We start from the raw sequence: 19624 nt of genomic DNA, 5'->3' as shown, positions 1-19624 counted from the left end.
GCGATAAACACTTCAGCTCCGTGCCACTATCTGCATCCACTGGGATCACTCTCAGCCTTCCAGGTAGAAACAAAGGCCGTATCCAGAACAAAAAAATAGGCCAATTCTCCACCTTCTGCGAGTCAACATAACCAACAATGGCCTCGATGGACCATCGATCGATCGTTTCCCTATCTAGCAATGGGATGCCATTAAACTCCTACAGTTCTCAATGGAGTCATCGGCACTAAAGATAGATCTAGATATCTTGATTCGTGTTCATGCCACTGGATGACTGATTCGCGGGTCTGCTGGTGACCACTGACTGCGCTTTTTGGCAGCGCCTTGGGGTGCGACGAGCCGAGAAGAGTCTATTGCAGATTTTGAAACAGGCACCGGAAGAGTGCCGTTGGAGCAGTCACAGCCACTAAAACATACATTGTCAAATCCGTTAATCCGTAAACACTCGACGGTCAGATTTGGTAGAGACTGCGTGGGTTCGTTCTACATGTACCCCAGTAAAGGATTGCATATGAATACTATGGCATCATGGTATTCACACTACGGTAGACATGGTTACATGGTGGCAATCGGGATGGGGCTCGCAATGACTCGCAATGACTACATCTGGGCATCTTGTGTGCATTGACGGCAAGAAGGCTTGAAGGCATGTTCCTCTACACCTCCGACTTGCGTTAGATCGTTAGCTAGCTACATGAGACGAGGCACTTCATCTTCTGTGTGGAGAGCTCAACCCATTATTTAGTCGGACTAGAGGGAGACAGCCGGAGTGCTTGGGCTAACGGTTCTCCGTTGATATCTGCATTTACGGCACTATGAGCATGTCTCGCACGAGTCGTAGAGTCAGAAACACGGGCTTTCTGGCGATGGAATACCTCGAGATATCAAGACGTCACTCAATTAAGTGGTCTAGATTTAGTACTTGCTGGCGATTGGCGAACGAGGGCACAGACATAGCCAGAACTGGGGAGGATCCAGTCTTTTCTCGGTTTTGGAGCATTGCGGTGGCAATACCAGTCATACCCGTCCTGGTAGCTCGCAAAGTCGCAAGAGACCATGTAACTTTACTTCGTACACTATCTAGGTCATCCTTGGACTCGAACCTCGAGTCAAGATACTTCGTGGCGGTGGAACTCGGGGCGAAAATACGGAGTACCAATGTCATGTTTGTCATCATAATGCAGTAAGTCAAGACTAAAAAAGAAGTCTCAGCAGCTGGGCTGGAGTTTCCTCGGCCGATCTGAAACCTCGTCTGGGTGGAGGGGTCTCCTGATTGCCTTGCCAGAGTCTTATGGAGTACTTCTGCCGCGTAAAAGTTCGCGCTTTGTAGCAACCAGCAAGCCAAATATGATGGCCCCACAAGCTAATCCCAAACAAGTGAACGACAGGGTTCCCGAATTTCAGGGGCGTTTCAGTCCTATCGCGACTCGGAAGGCGGAGGTTTCACCATATCTGGAACAGTGCACAAATTCGGACCACTTTTTCCCCCCGAACAAGTCGCAAAACTTCCACTGAGATGTTAGAACGTGCTTCGACAAATATTTCCTAGAAGAAGCCTGGAGAATAAGGTTTATTAGTCCCAGAGTAGAGGCACCCGAATTAACCGACGATACGGTGAGTGATATCAATTTCAGGCGTCGCTCCTCTGTTGTATCCGTGACTAGCCCACCCACACCGCTTCCCGCTGTGGGTGAGCTACACCGTAATCACCAATTTTCGATATTTTGACCTTTCGAAGCTATTCCCACCACCCAACATGCCTAAATCTATTAAATTTAATGAATCTGACCTCCTTAAGGCCTGCGAAGCCGCTCAGGCCCAAAATAAACCGAATATCTCCAAGATTGCGCGTGAATATGGCGTTCCTTATTCAACACTACGTGATTGCATCAAAAAGGGCAGACAGGCTCGTACAGCTCGGAAACCAGTGAATAAAGCACTTGATGGGTACCAGGAGGAAGCCTTAATACAGTGGATAGTCTGGATGCGAGATCATAACATGCCAGTGACACCTAAGCTACTAGAAGAGTTTGCAAATCAGTCACTTCAACACGCTGGTGAAGCTAGACAGGTTAGTAGGGTATGGGCATATCGCTTTGAAAAACGACTCCCAGAACACCTCAATCTGGGCCCTGTAAAGCAAAAGACGAAGGAATTAAAGTGTATCAAGGCTGAGGATGCTGGTTTACTAGCGAATTGGTATAATCAGCTTGCCAATGTAGTTAAAGATACACCACCACGATTGGTATACAACTTTGATGAATGTGGCTTCCGACCTGGCGAAGGCAAGGCAAGGAATGTGATTGGATTAAAAGGTTCTTGCCTTGATCTTGCTGAATCTGAGAAGGGTGAGAATATAACAACTATTGAATGTATTGCTGCAGATGGTTAGCAGATGGATCTATGGTTTATCTTTAAAGGCAAGCTCCTACTCTTTTAGACCATTCTTTTCTGACCTTTCTTGCTTCCTAAAGGCAACGGGATCTTCATGGAATGTTGGTTTAACGAGAGCGAGGCCCTACCACTAAATACAACGATAGCTACGCAAGCCAATGGCTGGATATCAGATGAACTAGCCCATTAATGGCTTCAAAGCTTTATCAAGGCAACAAATGAGCGTACAAAGAGAGGAGAGAAACGAATACTTATATTTGATGGTCATGGCTCCCATCTTACTGTTGATTTCTTACAGACATGCGAAGATAATGGGGTTATTCCCTTTGGATTCCTTCCTCATACAACACACCTTTGCCAGCCACTGGATGGCAAGCCATTCTTGAGCTATAAGCAACACTTCCGACGTATAAATAATGAGCTATCTTACTGGGCTGGTGAGCCAGTAGGGAAGTCAGAATTCTTACAGGTGATTGGACCTGTACGGGAGAAAGCCTTTAACCAACGAATTATCCGTGAGGCCTTCAAAGATCGTGGTATCTGGCCTGTTGATGGTAGTAAGATAGTCGACAATCTTGCTATCCAGGCATGGGAACAAATTCCAGATGTCTACGCGCCTGATCTTGATGCATGCCTTAGAGGGACACCCTCTCCACCACCTATCTCCTCATCTAGTGTGGATATCACCCCTCTAAGGACGATTCAGGCCCTTAAGAAGAATCAGGCAAAGCTATCTAAGCATAAAGATCTGCTTACACCAAAGCTACAGCGGAATCTTGAACGGATATTTGAATATAATCAAATTGCTGCTGAGCATCTGGCTATAGCGAATGAAACAATCAATCCAATCAGGGCTGCGTAAGCCCCCCTACGGCGCCAACACACTAAGCGACATGTTAAGCCACTCAGTCAGGATGGTATACTAAAAGTACGTGATGCGAATCGATCAATTGCTTTAAGGAAGGCCAAAGATGCTGCTGCACAAGAGAGGCGTTTACAAAGGCAGTGGGAGAAAGTGCATGGTAAACCCCCACCACCAGCACCTACACAAGAGAATCTGGTATCAAATGGATCAGCAGGGGCAGCAGATGAAAATAGTGATGTTTTTTTCTTAGATAGTCAGCCAATGTGTTGAGAATAGCTTCAAAATATCGAAAATTGGTGATTACGGTGAAATTGGTGATTACGGTGTAGCTCACCCACAGCGGGAAGCGGTGTGGGTGGGCTAGTCACGGATATACCGAAACGACTGCTTCAAGGCGGTGGAATGGCTTCGCAAGCTAATGCGCCTCAAAGATGACGTCTCGAGATAATGGTTATGCTAGTAATCAATAGCTCCGCCAGTAGCGACGATAGCTGTAAGAAATAAACCGAGAAATTCGCAATTAGGCCGAGAGTCATCCAGCGCCTTCCCAGGATAGCAATGGCAGCCCACGATTGAACCTCCTCTTTCGCGACCTCGAACGATGCCATGTCAATCGCCAGATTGCAAGAGACCCTCGAGAGTTAACGAACCTAGGCGACACGGGTGCCAACACCTTGGGGAGTCTCAGCTTAGTGCCGTCCCCTTGTCTTCGATTTTCCTCTGCCTCCTCTCCTTGAGCGGCGAGCGCTTTGAACCACGGCAATGTCTCGCTTGCTCAAATTCAAAGTTCCACCTGAGAGCTTTCCGATGCCAGGGCCTGCGATGCCACGTTCTCGCCGCCCCTTAGTGACTTTCGATTTGGGCGTCGGCCTCTCGAGAATGATTCCATTCTCCTTAGCTTCACGTCGTCGCTTCTCCTCCTTCATCAGTGCCTTAGCTTTGATCCCCCTACGGAGCGATGAAGGCATATTCTGCTGATAAAGCGATGTTTTGGCCCCGAGAGACTGCATCCTCAGGTCTAGAGCTTTCAGGCGGTTTTTGCCGGTTGGCGCAAGTTCCGATGCGGAGTCTAAAAGGTGAGACTCCTTGAGCAATCGTTGCAAGGCAAGATCATTCTTCAGGTGTTCCGCATCCATATCATCGTCGTCGTCTTCCTCCTTTTTGTTCTTGGCCTTTTTGGAAGCAGGTTTTGTGGTTGTCGACTCTGTAGACAATGTAGGTGGCTTTGCGGTCTGATAGGTTCGTAGAGCTTAGTATAACCATGTATTATTCTAACTCCCATCTAGAAAACATACCATAAAAGCTTTCCGGGCTTTTTTGTCCAGTATTTCCTTCTCCTTCGTGATTTTGTCCTGGTACTCGACAACCTCAACTCGGTTGCCTTCCTCCTCAGACACACCATCCCATTCCGACTCAGGCTCCGATCCATCACTGTAACCCTGCCCATCTTCTTGCGACTCTTGCTCACGACTGATCTGTCCACCAGGCAACTCTAAGGGCTCAAATTGAGCCTCGAAGAATTTCCGGAACAGGTCATGAGCTAAAGAGGTGTCTGGGACAGTAGGGGTCTGGTCTTCGTCTTCTGTCTTGGAAGATCTTGACACAACAGCTGTATCTCTTTTTCGTTTTCCGATCATTTTGAATTGATCTGTGTGGTGCAAGCGTAGTGTAAGTGGCATCTGGGTCATCACCCTGAAGCTCCTTTACCACTTCATTTTTTGCGGACATCTTCTGGTCACGTGTGATAAGATAAGCACAGCCCCTCGTCCTACCAAAGACGACTGTGGGGTGTTACCATTATTGCCAGAAACCTTTTGTGGGAACAGATTGAAGTTGACAAGATGACCAAGTTTCGGCCTTGTATTGACCTTCATTCGGGTCAAGTGAAGCAGATTGTAGGGGGCACCCTGAGCGATAGAGACTCGGACCTAAAAACGAATTACGTATCAAAGCTCCCCGCCAGTCACTATGCAGAATTATATCGGAAGCATGAGCTGCGCGGTGGTCACGTTGTGATGCTCGGACCTGGCAACGATGAAGCAGCAAAAGAAGCGCTCCGTACGTGGCCGGGGGGGCTGCAGGTTGCAGGGGGAATAAATGACAAGAATGCTCGGTATTGGATTGACCAGGGTGCAGACAAGGTAGGTTTTCTTCTCACTCCGGCTGGCTGTATATGGTCGAGCCATCTGTGCTCTCGCTTAGTACAATGAATAAGTAACTCGTCTCTATGTAGGTTATAATTACCTCCTTCCTTTTCCCGGAAGGAAAGTTCTCTCTTGAGCGATTGCAATCCGTTCTCACGGCTCTGGGAGGTGACAAATCCAAGCTGGTCTTGGATCTCAGCTGCCGCAGGAAGGACAACACATGGTTCGTGGCCATGAACCGCTGGCAGACTATCACGGAAATGGAGATTAACCAGGGTATACTTCAGTTCAATTTTGTGCTTCTCACTGCACCGAAGCTAACCCTAGCCCAGAATCAATCTCAATGCTTGAGCCGTATTGCTCCGAGTTCCTCATTCATGCTGCAGATGTGGAAGGGCTACAGCAAGGTATTGACGAAGAGCTTGTAGCGAAGCTGGCCGAATGGTGCTCAATACCTGTCACATACGCTGGTGGGGCCCGAAGTCTGCAGGATCTTGAAAGGGTCCATGTGAGCAGTAACGGAAAGGTCGATTTGACTATTGGTAGTGCTTTGGATATCTTTGGTGGCTTGGGTGTAACGTTCAATGAGTGTGTGCGGTGGAATGAACAGCATTGATTATGTATCATACAGAAACTCTCACTGGCATATACACAAGTAGTGCAAACCTCTAGTTGGAAAGCTCCATGAGGAGGTCACTCGTACGATAATGTGTTTTAAGAGCTAACACTGTTGTTCAATATGAAGCAAGTGGTGCCTCTCAATAACTGTAAGTGCGTCGAATCATCAGCCAGAGGATGAAGAGAATGGACGAAATCCAAGCTGTCTTTTGCTATCCGCCATTTGCACCTGGACTTCGGATTCCCCGTGTTCTTTCGCATCCGGATAATGAGCTCCTATGTCTTTCTTTTCATTTTCCTTCTTCGGATGATCAGCCTGGGGTAGGCGTTCAATGCCGGCTTCTTACTACTTGGTAGAAGCTTTGGGTGGCCTCATGAATAAGAATCCTAAAGCTCAATTCACTCTCTGCCACGGCAGGCTCTAGTAGTAGCTGGGGGTCAACTGAAAATGCGGCCAACGGTGACAAACAATAAATCCTTTGATCAAGTTCTACAAACGACCATTTTTCTGTAATCTTCTTGCATCTGACTGATGTTCCTTACACGAGCGCCTCCAAATCTCCCTTTGTCAGAGCACATGGAGTTCCGAGTCTGCCTCAAAGAGATCATGAGAATGTTAAATCCAACATGTACATTGCCGTCCCCTCAATTGAAGAATCCAGCATCTTATTCCAGTCTAATGGAGTCATTCTTGAAGATAGAAATGATGTTGATGCTTTCGCTACTGAATGACGGAAAATGACGAGTAGTAGACGCTCATTGGACCTCATGCCAAATGCGGCTAGGTGGATCAATGCTACCTGAGCTCTCCGCCTCCCCTCTGGTGCAAGCGGCAGACCAGACAGAGTACTCCGTACAAACATCAAATGCTCCTCCGTCTCTATAATTCGAGCTCTCATGGGCGTAGCCGATAATTCGCAATCAACTCCATATTTAAAATCTCACCTCCATTTTCTCTTACAGACCGATTGCCGATCGTTGTGAGGATAAGTCGATCTCTCAGCTAAACCGCAGTGCTTTGACGTCTATCAATCACTTATCGCACCTCTGGTCACGACAACGTCAAAATGAAGCCCGTTGTATCGGTGCTAAATGCCTGGTCCTGGTAAGGTCATTGTCCCACTCCCAGAACAGAATTACAATACTAACAAATACGTCCGATACAGCGTGGTCATCTCCGCCTTCGCAATTGTCATTCTGTCCGTCCTCGGATCGTTATACAAGGTTCGTCTGCTGCCTCACGCCTCCGCTCAACAACCATATATGCTATCTCAGTCCCCTTTGGCTCCGATCACAGAGAACACTGGATTATTATGATGGCCTGCTAATGGCGTGTTCAGAGCGAACACCATGGATTCGTCGGGTCGGAAAACGACCCCGAAGATGGCGGTGCAGTTGCGGCTTCGATTTTCACTGCGGTGGTCATATACGCTGTAAGTCTATCGCACCACCATCCTGCGCGTCTAGTATGGAGTAGATGTGCTGACACATTGTCGTCGGTAGTGCTTCTTCGTTTTCTGTGCCTTCCAGGCTTACTTGCACACGAGAAGCCGCCGGGGAGGTGCTATATCGCTAAGCTAGACAATTTCTTATATATTCCTCGCAAGAAAACATGGAACTCGCCATTTGACTTATGTCCGTCTTACGAGACAAACGGATATGTCAAGTGCATCCGGGGACACTCATGAATGTGTGTATCTCTTCCGATTCGGCTCACGACGGCTGCCGATCAGATGACGATTACATTATCTGCTGAGCCTCCGTACCGGCGATTGTGATGTCCATGATTGCTTTACTCAGGTACGGTGTTCTTGCTTCAACGGTATCTGTCTTTGACAATTTTAGAGCACTTTCTTTACCGTGTTTTGTCTGGAGTACATATTGTGTCGTTGTGTTTGACATAGAGCTGCTTCAAATCTATTTTTTTTTCTTGTCACAGGGACAAATACAAAATAGCAGACTGAGCCTTGCACAAAACAGTATCCAATTCTATCATTTCAAAGTCTTGGAAACTGGGATGAACAAAAGGACTCTCAACATATTTACACCCAATGTGAAACGCAGGGGTTAAGACATATACCGGGATCGAGATTGTAATGCATCGAACCACTAACACCATGATGCAAGAAACGCCTGAAAACACCCAATGATGCCATGTACTCTCGGCAGAACCGGACGTTTTGAGAGCTCAACTTTTAGAAACCATTAACATATCAGTTTTCGACATCAAACAAAGACAAGACGTTCTCGTGCTTATCCGAGTTAGAATTATTCGTCTTCAATTGGATCGAGCATCTTGGACATGTAAGGACCGTCAAGTGTGTACCCAAGACGAGCATAGTAGCTGCGGACACCGACTCCCGAGATGACACTGATCTTTCGACTTCCGTGTTCTTCTCGAGCGATCCGCTCGGCCTCCTCCATTAGCAAGGTTCCAAATCCTCGGTGCTGGAACTTCCGCGGATCGCGGCCGTGGAGCGGTACCGCAGAGCCATATACGTGGAGCTCTCGCACAATACTCGTCTGCTGGCCCGTGAATTCCGGACGGAAAGTGTGAGTCGCGCTGCACTTTCGCAGGCGCAGTAAGCCGATGAGAATATCCTGCTTAGGATCTTCATAGGCGAGGAATGTTTCCCAACCACCGTTGGCAGTATAGTCTCGGCGGATGAGCTCCACTTGCGAGGGGCGGATTTTGTTTTTTACTTCGTTAATACCAACTTCGCGAGTGCGCACATCACGACATGTTGTACCAAAGTCTTTCATGCGTGCCAAAGCCAGTTCTCGAAGGTTACCATTCTCCACGCCGGAAGTGACCAGGGGCATGGGAATATCTCGCTGCACCCGGTAGATACGCGTCCACGGCGGTACGAGCGCAAGGATTCGAGCGACAAGATCTACCAGCGCGTTGGGAGTGTAGTTCTTGTAGCGACCCGTTCTCCAAAGCTCATACAGACCTGTACCCCGAATGACCAGTGTCGGATAAATCTTCAGACCGTCCGTACGGAAGGCTGGGTTTTCAAAATATTCCTGAAACTGGAAAAGATCCCGTTCCATGCCGACATTCGGTAGATCTGGCATCATGTGACTAACGACTTTAAACCCAGCGTCCTTGGCGAGCTTGAATGTCTCTGCCACTGCAGCGACAGTATGGCCTCGATTCGTATCCCGCGCAACATCTTCATACAAACTTTGGACACCGATTTCCAATCGCGTGCACCCATATCGAAGCATATCACTCAGATGAGTATCCAGACAGTAATCCGGCCGCGTCTCGATCGTAATACCCACGCATTTTATATTGCTCATTTCGCCGGCCTGAACAGCCTCGTCAACATTGTCCGTCTGGTACCCACTCAGCGCATTGTGAAGCTGAGCGATGAAGGATTCTCTATAATCCGGCGGAAGAGACATAAATGTGCCACCCATGACAATATATTCCACCTTGTCCACACTATGGCCGAGTGACTTGATCTGATCAACCCGACCTCTCGCTTGTTCAAACGGATCGTACCGTGCTCGGATCGCGCGCATCGATGTCGGCTCGTAGCCAGTATATGATTGTGTCGAATACTCAAAATCCGAATCGGGTCCGCCAGGGCAGTAAACACAAATGTTACCGGTGTAGGCAATATGCGGACAACGGTGAGGTTTGCTCATCACGGCAACAACGGCAATCCCCGACGACGTCCGAATGGGCTTCGCGATGAGCTTGGGTAAGATATATTTCTTGTATTGTTCCGGCACAGCAGCGATGATAGCCGTCAAGGGAGGTTGCGTAGCCAGGCGATGCTTCTTCGCGATTTGGCCGCGCAGCTTGTTGAGATTGATATCTTTCCTAGGTTTGGTTGAATCCCTCTGCGCTTCATACTCCTGAATGAGCACATTTGCGATATCAGAGCAAGCTCGCATATAACGTTCATTTTCTGGCGGGAGTTTCTCGTTGCCGTTCTTGGGTTTGGATGGTGGCGGCATTGTCATGGTAAGGGTCGCCATTGTGAAAGTTTACTGCGACGATCGCAGATCAAAGTAAATCCTTCAAAATCACAATGCAAGAGTTGAACGGGTACTATAAAGTCCAATAATAATCTTCCCTGCTAGCTAAGCTAGGATGAAGGAATAGCCACGATACTGGTGGACGGAGGGGCAGGTTTGTTATCGGCAATATTTCTATGTGATCACGTATTAAATTGATAGGAGGGAGATGGGAAAAAAAGGATCGCCGAGGGAGCAACCGACCGCCGCGACAAATCGGATCCGCTTAAAGCTTTGTCCCGAAAAGTCCAAACCCCAAACCCATCCCAGCGGGTTTTCCTACTGAAGTGTCCCATGTCATTTTGATATATTCTGCAAAGCTTCCCCAGATCTTCAGTTCTTTTCTAGCACACTTACCGGTGCACTCTCTCGTCTAGTTTTCTATCCTTTGCATCCCATAGGCAGCTATGCAGGCTTTTCGCCGTAGTACCCTCTCTGCCCTACGGAATGCCGCTGCTGTGCAGCGACGAGCTTACAGCCAGGGTAGCTCGATCTACTCTGAGACTGTGAACAACCTGCGCATTAATGCAGATACCAAGGTTATCTTCCAGGGTTTCACCGGAAAGCAGGGAACGTAAGTTGCGGCGATATCTTGCCTTCCCATTCCAAACCCATACAAAGATGCTGACGTTGCTTTTTTTTTCCGGCTACGAACAGTTTCCACGCCGAACAAGCCATTGCCTACGGTACATCACGATTAACCCCTTGATCTTGGTTGTATCGGTGTACGACAGGAGTTCAGAAGCTTACAATTCCCAGGAACCAAGGTTGTCGGTGGTACCAACCCCAAGAAGGCTGGTACGATGCACCTTGATAGACCTGTTTTCGCAAATGTCAGCGAGGCTGTGAAGGAAACTGGTGCCACTGCCTCTGCTATCTTCGTCCCGTATGGAATCACAATTTCCCGTTTCCGTCGTTGTCGGACTTACTGATACTGATATATCCAGTCCTCCTCTCGCCGCTGCGGGTATTGAGGAGGCTATCGCGGCCGAGGTTCCCTTGGTTGTTTGGTGAGTTGTGCTTTCATTTCAAGGAAACCCCCTAAATTAGCATCGCTGACGCCGATTTTCCGCATTTCGCAGCATTACGGAGGGTATTCCTCAGCACGGTAAGTCTTTTCTCTCCGCGCAATATGGCTTCTTTCGACGCAAAAACTGACTCGGAATCAACAGACATGGTTCGCATCACGGATATCTTGAAGACTCAGAACAAGACCCGTCTGGTTGGACCCAATTGCCCCGGTATCATCGCTCCTGTAAGTTCAGTCGCATCTGAATTTGGTTTTTCTAAGGCCGTACGGCGTGTTGATATCCTCCTTTCTACATCGTAGGGCCAATGTAAGATTGGTATCATGCCTGGATTCATCCACAAGCGTGGTCGTGTCGGTATTGTGTCTCGGTCCGGAACCCTGACATACGAGGCTGTCAACCAGACCACCCAGGCCGGTCTCGGCCAGTCCCTCGTCGTTGGTATCGGTGGTGACCCCTTCTCCGGTACCAACTTCATTGACTGCCTGAAGATCTTCCTCGAGGATGAGGAGACAGACGGTATCATCTTGATTGGTGAGATTGGTGGCAGCGCCGAGGAGGATGCTGCCGAGTTCTTCAAGGCCAACAACAAGCACAACAAACCCGCTGTTGGTTTCATCGCTGGCATTAGCGCTCCTCCCGGTCGTCGTATGGGTCACGCCGGTGCTATCGTCAGCGGTGGTAAGGGTGGTGCTGACTCCAAGATTGCGGCCCTCGAGAGCGCCGGTGTCACTGTGGAGAGAAGCCCTGCTCATCTTGGTAAGACTCTGCTCGCTGAATTCGTCAAGCGGGATCTGGTCTAGATAGACTCCCGATGAAAGAGTTCTCCATTTGTCCCTCAGGCAGTGTGGCTTGGTTTGGGCCTGTTAATGTTGGATTGCAAGGTGGTGCGTGACTGTGCATTAGGGTATCTTATACTCCTCATACCTATTATTACCCCCCCCCCCGATGGCCTCTTCTTTTGTCCGTGGTTTCCTTGGCCAAATGTACCTTTTTTTCCCCCCCTTTCTCGTTGTTTAGAGATGATAGGAAGTAATTAACTTCGATATGTAAATTCCATCGTTGTTAATCCCTTTGTAAAGTCCCAGATTATATTATCTCTCTGGCTACGTCAGTCTCGTCACTGCAACTGTCTTTGCGGTAGATCATCACCTCCAAAGTCACTCTATGAGAAATCAGTCCCATTTGAAAGCCACAGGGCATCAGGTATGTATATCAATTGGAACGTGGGATGTCTCGCTCGAGGACTGAGACGGGTGAAAGTGGATGCATTTGTTTTTTTCTAATTGTATATCTTGTCCCTGGCTCGCCTTGGCCGAAATATGTTCATTCGATGACCTCGAACACTCAAGTTTAACCATAAATGGATCAGTGATAAGACTATATGAATATTCGACACCGCTTGGTTCCATTTGTATCTACACAGTTAAATCGATAAGAAATAGGAGCATGTTCGATTGAAAGGTGTATAATCCTTGTCTCTCAGAACAGTGAGACATTCGATCTGGACTCATCAGACGGTAAACTATTGGTCCTATATATTGTCATTCCAAGTACCTTGAAATATTGATTATGTCCGATCATTCCTTGTCATTGAGGAAATAATGTCAAGAGAATATTGTGTCCTATCCTTCAAACACTTTGCTGTTACAAGGGCACAGCTAGTAAGTGCCAGCATCATCCCCAGGGATCTGAATTTGTCTCACTGCTAGCCAGTCAACTCATTCACAGCCCATTTACTATTCCTCTGATAGATGAGGAGATAAATATCGGTGATCACCACTTTGAGATTCCATTCCAATGTTTTGTTTGGGAGATCTGCCCGAGGAATGAGCCTTAGCTAATGCGCACGTGACCGTTGCTTGAGGAACCGCCGCCTCTGTTTATTCCACCTTTGCACACAAAACCTATGGCCAGACAGCAACCACGGCCACTATGAGCCTTCGATAGCGTGTTTGCGACTGCCATAACGACCTGATTTTATGTCTTGACGAACTCATCTTCGAAATCACGAAGCTAACACTCCAGACTCTTTTCTCCATCGGTCTTCTGTGGTGTGAGTTTGAGTGATTGAGTTTTAAGGTGGCTGTAGACCCGATCATCAAAACAGACAGCATTGCCCGTGGTTACCAACCTACTCGCACCCAGCAACTAACGAAACACAACCACCTAGTCGGGTAGTGTATAGCAGACCCTCCACTATGGCTCATGAGATGGGTAAGCTGGTCCTGCGTCTCTTTCGGTGCTCCGAGGCCTCTACTTTCCATCTGATCTCTCGTTACTGCCCTGCCACTAGCCTATCTCTTTTAGCCTCCGCTTTCCGTCGAGTGTTGCTAATCCGTAGTCAAAACAAACAGGGCGAGCTGCATCTCAATGCTCGAGTGTCGCATCGCAAACTACACAGTTAGCAGGACCGCATAGTCGGCCAGGCACGGCTGATCCTATGCGAGCACGGTCAGAAGCTGTAATTTCACGAAACAGCCGGCGGCCAAGGTCCAGAGGATCAACTGCCAGTATCCATTCCAGCACCACTCAACAAACACAGGACCAGCAGATCACCGATGGGTTTTCCCAATTTATGCCCTCCCAATCTGCCGCTGGTCACAATGTCTTCGCGAGTAACCCCGAAGATATCATTATCCGGTTTGGCCAGCAGATCTCGCATCCCGTGAATGGCACCTCGCTCGATCCGACACTCCAAGACCCTCATAATTCAGTGCTCCCTAGGGCAGAGGAATTCCCGAGCCATACGATGCACGGGCATAGCCTCTCCCACCATTCCATACCCTCAGGCCTATCGCATCACGGTTTGCCTGCCATGCCGATCCCTCAGTATCAAGCGATTTACGATAATAATATTGAAAATCACTTGCCAGAGCATGTGCTGGACGACAATGAGAACTCGGAGACTGGTGCAAAGAAGAAGAAAGGTTCCAATTCATCCCTAGCGAACGACAATGAATTGCGAAAGTTGCTCCGTCAGTACGAAGGCTATTCCCTCAAGCAAATGGCGGCAGAGGTTCTGAAACATGAAGGGGCTGGGGGCAAGGCCGAGAAAGTTAAGCAGGTCTTTGCCATGATCTGGTAAGCGGACGCGCGTTTCTCATTGTTATCGGCAGGAAATCTGGTACTTATGGATGCTTAGGTTGAAAGAGAATTGCCGGAAGAGCAGCGGTTCCGTCCGGCGAGACCGTGTTTACTGTTGCTATGCAGAGAAATGTGGCACCGAGCGTGTCTCAGTCTTGAATCCAGCTTCTTTTGGTAAACTCGTGCGCATTATATTTCCGAATGTGCAAACGAGACGCCTTGGTGTTCGTGGAGAATCCAAGTACCACTATGTGGATTTAACAGTCATCGAGGAAAAACAGCAGAAGCCGCCGCCGTTGAATCCGCAGGTCTCGTCGATTACCAATGGCCAAATTGGTGGAACCATAGAAAACAAATTTGACGGAACCATGCAGAAGAGGTTTGTCAAATACATACTTGATAGCCCAGGAAGATGAAAGCTTACATGTTGTTCCAGTATTCTACCACCGCCGCCAACAGATACCGCAGTGTTTCCTTCACCAACTGCGTCATTTACACCTAGGTTCTCAACGAGTTCCTCGAGCGCAGGGTGTAGCTGCCAAGACACGACTAGTTTCAATGGTGACCATAGCATTACCCTCGAGAACGTCGGAAACCATTCCGGGAAAATGATTCATCAGATGCTCCACCTACCGTCCGCCGAGGGCACGTCTGTGGACAACGACTCATTCCAACTCCCTGATATACGGGGCTATCTTCCCGGCAATACGGATACTAAGGTGGCTGCGGCTCTTGCAGCCCTTTACCGCTCCCATTGTATCTCTGTAATTGATAGCTTCCGCTACTGCAAGGAGCGGAACCTCCTTCGCTATTTCTCTGCTTTTCATGGAACCTTGACGGTTCCAGTACAGAAGTTGCTGATACACCCAAACCTCGCTCCATGGATCAAGGAGTGTGATTGGCTCATGTACCAGAAGATGATTGCATTCGTGGCACCTCTCACCACGCAGGTCGTTCCTAAACTTGTCCTGGACGCTTTTAGCTCGATATCGCAACGGCTGACTGCTCATATTGGTGAGACATTCAAAGCGCAACCTGCACATGTCACCCTGGCAAGGTTAATACCGGCCCATATTTTCTGCAATCTGCTCAGGCACATGCTTGATGTAAACCAATCAGCCAATGCGGCCGCTGCATGGCTGTGCCATCCTGACAATAGGAACCAGATGTGGTTCGATTTTAAAACTCTTGTTGATCCAAAGGAGATGATCTCACGAGCGAACATTCCCACATGTGCGGAGCGGGCGGCAGAGCAGATACTGAAACATGACGTACGAGCTCTGCTAACTCCTGTGGACGACATGAACCCCTCTGCCTCCCACCCGTTCTTTACGAGGCCAGACACGGAAGCGGACCGCGCGGCTCATAAATATCCCGTCGAGGCGTCCGCCGGTGAGGAGTACAATTTTCCGGATAAGTGGATATCATTTATACTAAACCTACCCTCCGCATTTCCCCACCACCGCACGCAATGCATCATTGAAAAGGTCGATGCCTTATGGGATTGCATTCTCCGCCGATTAACCCTTGGCGGTGCGCAAAGCTTCAGCGCCTGGTGGATGACGAAAGTTTTCTTTCACGAGATGATGTTATGGCAGGCCGAAAAGAATGGTTTTATGCGTTTCACACCGAGCAGCTTGCAAAACATGAGTTATGGCTCTAACCAGCCCGGTTCGCCCAGTTTTCTGCTGAAACAATCCAGCGGTCAATCTGCTGGGAAGAATGACTCTTTTAGCGCCTCTGATGCGCAGCAGGCTAATGACCGGTCAAGGTCCACTGCAAGGCCTTCATCCGCGGATGTGAGTCCCCAAACCCGGACATCGCTCAGTCGACCGCCGTCAGACGCAGACCCAAATCAAGCTTTGGTGGAGACAGAAAAGCCACCTAGCATCTCTGACAACATTGCCAACTTTCACGCTCCCAATAATGACGATAGTGCTATTGACCTTGATGATGATTCAATGCTCATGTCCGTGGGCAAATATGGTGATATGATGGCTTCTGACCCAGCAGACGCTGAAGGAGATGTTGTCGTCATCTAGATGCTCATGCATATTTGCTGCATTTTACGCTTTTACTTTTGGACACACGGCTCATTTTTTACGGAGTTGAATTCGGATTTGAGGTGCATCTTTTGGTTGACTATTTACGTTCACGTATAAGGTTCGGCGTTGGACGATCTTTGCACGAGGGATGAAACGAGCATCGATTCGACAGACATTGGTCTGGACCACTGTGGTCATTCAGTTGACATTCATACTCACATTAATAGCGTGTTGGATTTCGCTTCTTCTTTCAGCCTTTTCTCTTTTGCCTTCCGATTGGGAAACACGAGACCGTTGTTGATGTACATAGGATTACGGTCAACTTTGTCTGCCGGGATAATTCATAGCTTTTTGACGGTCTTGGCCTTTGTTTACAGCATCCACTTCTTCCTATACCGCTCTTTCTAATATTCTGCTTTGGGCGATATCCCGGGTTCGCGCTGCCCCTTGCATCGAAATACCACTTGTCGACGGGCTTTGCATTGCTCCAGTGACTGAGGTCGGTCGAGTAGTCTCCGCTAGTTCGTTCCGAGGATTATGCGCGATGTCAGCTATTCGGCATTGATTTAGGACTGCTCCCTGTCACGGATGAGCCATGTCACCTGTCATCGCGGCAAATTGATCTTTACATTTCCCTCGGGGAACAGTCGTACCCTTGCAAGGCTTTCTGCCCAACACGGGTTCTGCATGGCGTCTAGTCCCTCTGCTGCGAAGGAGAGACGCTCGACTTGGCATGAGATCAGAATGATTGAATCGAACTGTATGGTGGATTTGCGGCGCTTGGGCTTTGCACTTCGTTTTATGGAAGCACCGTGGAGTATCATGAAATCAAACGTTACATATCTTTTGAATTTTGACTTTGCTCCTTTCATGGTCATCGTCTGTAGACCCATACAGTTTGCGAAATAATGGAATACATAGAGAGGCACGAAAGCAACTTAGACCGTAACGTATACGCCATCCCAAGCCACGAATTGCAGACCTCTATCGCTTATAGTAGAATGGAATGACAAAGTGTGCTTACACGAACAATTAATGACTCTTTGGCTCACTGAAAGGAGATTATGTTGTAGGGAGGAAGAGTGGATGGAGAGAACACTTCGAAGTGATGCATGAAATGCTGCTTGTTAAGCTGGGCTACCGCATTGTCCTGACGCGACGTTTACCTAAATTCTCCAGCGGGAAAGAATCGAGGACCAGCAAAGCCATATGTAATGATACTCCGAATATCGATATTACCATCGTTGCGGGGGTTCCAGAGCTTGATCAAGATGTATCTGCCAGAACTATTGAGGATGGTCAGCGAACTTTGAGTGATGGGATTCAACAGGATTTCGGGATACATACGCCGGTGGATCAAACTTAATGCTGACCATGCTCTTTGCTCGCTCTATGGAGAAGCGAGCATGTGGCTTTAACACGGGCGGAGATGATGGGCCTAGAGGTCGAGATTCGGGGGGCGCGGATGATGCAGCAAGTTCGGCACGATTGGGGATCCGACGCCGCCTTTCGAGCCCGCGCTGTTCCATCTCGTACGACCATTCCACGGCCTCTATACGCTGCAGCATTTCATCACGTCTCCGGTAAAAGGTAGCCTCGTCAGAAACAATCCCTCTTTCAGTCTCACTCTCATCGCTTTCGGAGCCGTCAACATCATCCGCATCGTCCTCATCGTCCATATCACAGCCATCATCATTATCAGAGGCACCATCATATTCAGTCGTTACCTGAAACTCAGCCATGGGATCGGGGGCATCGGGGCCTGCTATAGTTCTGATGTCACTATCAGAATCCGAAGGAGAATCCGTATTTCCAAATACGGCTCTTTCCAAAGTCTGGAGGGGCGTCCGGAATGCGTTCAAATATTCCTCGGAAGGCTGCAGACCAGTACGCCTGCTCCGATTAGAACGACGAGGGGACGGCCTAAGAACCTTGAACGCGGCGGTACGAGCCAAGACATCATCGTACGCCATAGACACAAATACCATTCCTTCCTGGACTCTATAAGAACGGTTAGTGAATACGAGACAAAATGCAAGAGTGACTGCTCGAGATGGGACATACGGAGCATTGTATCCAGATTTTGGAGCCTTGATGTCAATCTTGCTCAAGCAAAAAGGGGCGTCTCCCCGGTGTTTTAGAATAAGATTGCATCGATCTGACTTTGTGCAGTAGACAGCCGAATCATTGCGCAAGATGTTCTCTGGCCACGAATTCTCGCCGTCAGAATCATCGTATGTCCCGCCGTCGCACATTTTGATTTCCATTTTGAGAGCGCCAGGTACTACTTGGCCATAATGGCCATAGCGGAAAGCTTGGGGCCCTTCTCTTTTATCATCTGACTCGAGCTTTCTGCGTTTGGCCCTCCGACTGTCCCCCTGCAAGTCGGTGCCTGGTTCTAGAGGCATCGCAGATATTGTTTCATCGAGAGGTACGAGCTCGTCAAGAAGGGATCGTGCCACGGGAGCTCTGTTTCGTCCTTCTTGGTGTCGAGTCCGCATGGGCCGACGTCTGGGAGGTCTGCCGTCACTAGTTGATCGTATGGAATTGGAAGGAACTGTGCTGGGATTCAATCTTGCGGCATCGGCAATTGAGGACCTCTGCGTCACTAGCCGTGGGTGGCCTGTGTGATCAGCACCGTGTGTCTGTTCCCCCCTGTGCTGTTCCCCCCTGTGAGGTGTGGCTGCCTGCAGAAGTTGGATCTGACGATCTACAGCTTCTCTAGCTTGCTCAAAGCTGGTCCAGTTGCGGGCTCGACTGGAACGATATTCCTCTATCTCCTGGTTGAGTATTTCCAAAGCGCGGGTAGTCGCTGAACTATCCCGATGACGCTCAGAGCTCAATAACTCCCTCAGATGTTGTAAGCGATTTTCAGTATGTGGCTGAGATCTGTCGGAAGTACGACTCGCACGAGGGACACGGCGAGAGGCAGGAGGGTAATCGTAGTTCCCCGACTACAGTGCAAATATATAACAGTCAACTTAAGATGTCAGGAACAGGCCTCCATGAAATATCTTTCGAGGCTCGATAGGATCGACCAAGGAGGTGAATGTAGGATGCAGAAATGCTTTTGAGTTACCCACGCACCATTCTATGAAATTAATATGCCGTCAGCTGGCGTGACAAGTCGCGTCGAACCGCTCAAGAGGCGGGTATGTACTATACCAGTATGATTGAAGGATGTAAGAGGCACAGAGAGATACCGAGATGCTTATTGAGCAAGACAAGACCTGCCAAAAGAGGAATGACCTGACCAGAAGCTTGAACTCTGGAATATAAAGAGGACAGATAAAACGACTGAGAAATGGAACAAAGAAAGTTATCAAAGCTTTGAGTTACAAGCAGACCATTAGCCAGAGCTCAGATGATGTGGAGGAGGGGGAGGAGGAGGAGAAAGCTTAGTGTTATTGA

General features: G+C 48.6%; 8 protein-coding genes across 8 annotated transcripts; 5 read left to right on the top strand and 3 right to left on the bottom strand.

Moving 5' to 3' along the window:
* Nucleotides 1-1756: 1756 nt before the first annotated feature.
* AFUA_5G06180 (transposase) lies at nucleotides 1757-3529 on the top strand (the record flags this gene model as incomplete). The annotated part of the gene is made up of 3 exons (XM_077804765.1): nucleotides 1757-2387; nucleotides 2631-3252; nucleotides 3355-3529. 3 exons carry the CDS (start codon nucleotides 1757-1759, stop codon nucleotides 3527-3529), a joined length of 1428 nt encoding a protein of 475 aa, XP_077660903.1.
* A 419-nt stretch (nucleotides 3530-3948) lies between these two features.
* AFUA_5G06170 (uncharacterized protein) lies at nucleotides 3949-5000 on the bottom strand (the record flags this gene model as incomplete). Its single annotated transcript, XM_748922.2, has 2 exons — nucleotides 4555-5000; nucleotides 3949-4491 (listed from the first exon to the last, which is right to left on the bottom strand). Exons 1-2 carry the CDS (start codon nucleotides 4945-4947, stop codon nucleotides 3949-3951), a joined length of 936 nt encoding a protein of 311 aa, XP_754015.2. The 5' UTR covers nucleotides 4948-5000.
* Nucleotides 5001-5043: 43 nt separating this feature from the next.
* Nucleotides 5044-6775, top strand: AFUA_5G06160 (1-(5-phosphoribosyl)-5- ((5-phosphoribosylamino)methylideneamino)imidazole-4-carboxamide isomerase HIS6). The gene is made up of 3 exons (XM_748923.2): nucleotides 5044-5400; nucleotides 5493-5679; nucleotides 5736-6775. Exons 1-3 carry the CDS (start codon nucleotides 5101-5103, stop codon nucleotides 6017-6019), a joined length of 771 nt encoding a protein of 256 aa, XP_754016.1. The 5' UTR covers nucleotides 5044-5100; the 3' UTR covers nucleotides 6020-6775.
* Nucleotides 6776-7113: 338 nt separating this feature from the next.
* AFUA_5G06150 (uncharacterized protein) lies at nucleotides 7114-7709 on the top strand (the record flags this gene model as incomplete). Its single annotated transcript, XM_748924.1, has 2 exons — nucleotides 7114-7245; nucleotides 7362-7709. 2 exons carry the CDS (start codon nucleotides 7114-7116, stop codon nucleotides 7707-7709), a joined length of 480 nt encoding a protein of 159 aa, XP_754017.1.
* A 580-nt stretch (nucleotides 7710-8289) lies between these two features.
* On the bottom strand, nucleotides 8290-10014 carry AFUA_5G06140 (Elongator subunit ELP3; the record flags this gene model as incomplete). Its single annotated transcript, XM_748925.1, has 1 exon — nucleotides 8290-10014. One exon carries the CDS (start codon nucleotides 10012-10014, stop codon nucleotides 8290-8292), a length of 1725 nt encoding a protein of 574 aa, XP_754018.1.
* A 268-nt stretch (nucleotides 10015-10282) lies between these two features.
* Nucleotides 10283-12156, top strand: AFUA_5G06130 (succinate--CoA ligase (GDP-forming) subunit alpha). The gene is made up of 7 exons (XM_748926.2): nucleotides 10283-10627; nucleotides 10711-10739; nucleotides 10813-10939; nucleotides 11001-11063; nucleotides 11136-11161; nucleotides 11226-11308; nucleotides 11384-12156. The coding sequence occupies exons 1-7, from the start codon at nucleotides 10461-10463 to the stop codon at nucleotides 11882-11884; spliced, it is 996 nt and encodes a 331-aa protein (XP_754019.1). The 5' UTR covers nucleotides 10283-10460; the 3' UTR covers nucleotides 11885-12156.
* A 727-nt stretch (nucleotides 12157-12883) lies between these two features.
* On the top strand, nucleotides 12884-16828 carry AFUA_5G06120 (RFX family transcription factor). Its single transcript, XM_748927.2, has 4 exons — nucleotides 12884-13298; nucleotides 13439-14165; nucleotides 14227-14547; nucleotides 14605-16828. The coding sequence occupies exons 1-4, from the start codon at nucleotides 13283-13285 to the stop codon at nucleotides 16208-16210; spliced, it is 2670 nt and encodes an 889-aa protein (XP_754020.2). The 5' UTR covers nucleotides 12884-13282; the 3' UTR covers nucleotides 16211-16828.
* Nucleotides 16829-16852: 24 nt separating this feature from the next.
* Nucleotides 16853-19608, bottom strand: AFUA_5G06110 (uncharacterized protein). Its single transcript, XM_748928.2, has 5 exons — nucleotides 19379-19608; nucleotides 19301-19304; nucleotides 18278-19167; nucleotides 17561-18214; nucleotides 16853-17499 (listed from the first exon to the last, which is right to left on the bottom strand). Exons 2-5 carry the CDS (start codon nucleotides 19301-19303, stop codon nucleotides 17376-17378), a joined length of 1671 nt encoding a protein of 556 aa, XP_754021.2. The 5' UTR covers nucleotide 19304; nucleotides 19379-19608; the 3' UTR covers nucleotides 16853-17375.
* Between the last annotated feature and the right edge of the window lie 16 nt (nucleotides 19609-19624).

This window comes from Aspergillus fumigatus, chromosome 5 (assembly GCF_000002655.1).
Source record: "Aspergillus fumigatus Af293 chromosome 5, whole genome shotgun sequence".
NCBI lineage: Eukaryota > Fungi > Ascomycota > Eurotiomycetes > Eurotiales > Aspergillaceae > Aspergillus > Aspergillus fumigatus.
Note: the sequence above shows the minus strand (reverse complement) of the source record. Positions and strands in the feature narration are given on the sequence as shown.

Bases quoted from the DNA above. Each gene is read 5' to 3' on its own strand.
- AFUA_5G06160 (XM_748923.2), top strand. From the start codon at position 5,101: ATGACCAAGTTTCGGCCTTGTATTGACCTTCATTCGGGTCAAGTGAAG. The intron at 5,401-5,492 runs GTAGGTTTTCTT...GTCTCTATGTAG, and splicing joins TTGACCAGGGTGCAGACAAG to GTTATAATTACCTCCTTCCT. The intron at 5,680-5,735 runs GTATACTTCAGT...ACCCTAGCCCAG, and splicing joins GGAAATGGAGATTAACCAGG to AATCAATCTCAATGCTTGAG.
- AFUA_5G06130 (XM_748926.2), top strand. From the start codon at position 10,461: ATGCAGGCTTTTCGCCGTAGTACCCTCTCTGCCCTACGGAATGCCGCT. The intron at 10,940-11,000 runs GTATGGAATCAC...TGATATATCCAG, and splicing joins GCCTCTGCTATCTTCGTCCC to TCCTCCTCTCGCCGCTGCGG. The intron at 11,064-11,135 runs GTGAGTTGTGCT...CGCATTTCGCAG, and splicing joins GAGGTTCCCTTGGTTGTTTG to CATTACGGAGGGTATTCCTC.
- AFUA_5G06120 (XM_748927.2), top strand. The intron at 14,166-14,226 runs GTAAGCGGACGC...ATGGATGCTTAG, and splicing joins CAGGTCTTTGCCATGATCTG to GTTGAAAGAGAATTGCCGGA. The intron at 14,548-14,604 runs GTTTGTCAAATA...ATGTTGTTCCAG, and splicing joins GACGGAACCATGCAGAAGAG to TATTCTACCACCGCCGCCAA.
- AFUA_5G06110 (XM_748928.2), bottom strand. The intron at 18,215-18,277 runs GTATGTCCCATC...CCGTTCTTATAG, and splicing joins AAATCTGGATACAATGCTCC to AGTCCAGGAAGGAATGGTAT. The intron at 17,500-17,560 runs GTATGTATCCCG...CATCCTCAATAG, and splicing joins ATTAAGTTTGATCCACCGGC to TTCTGGCAGATACATCTTGA.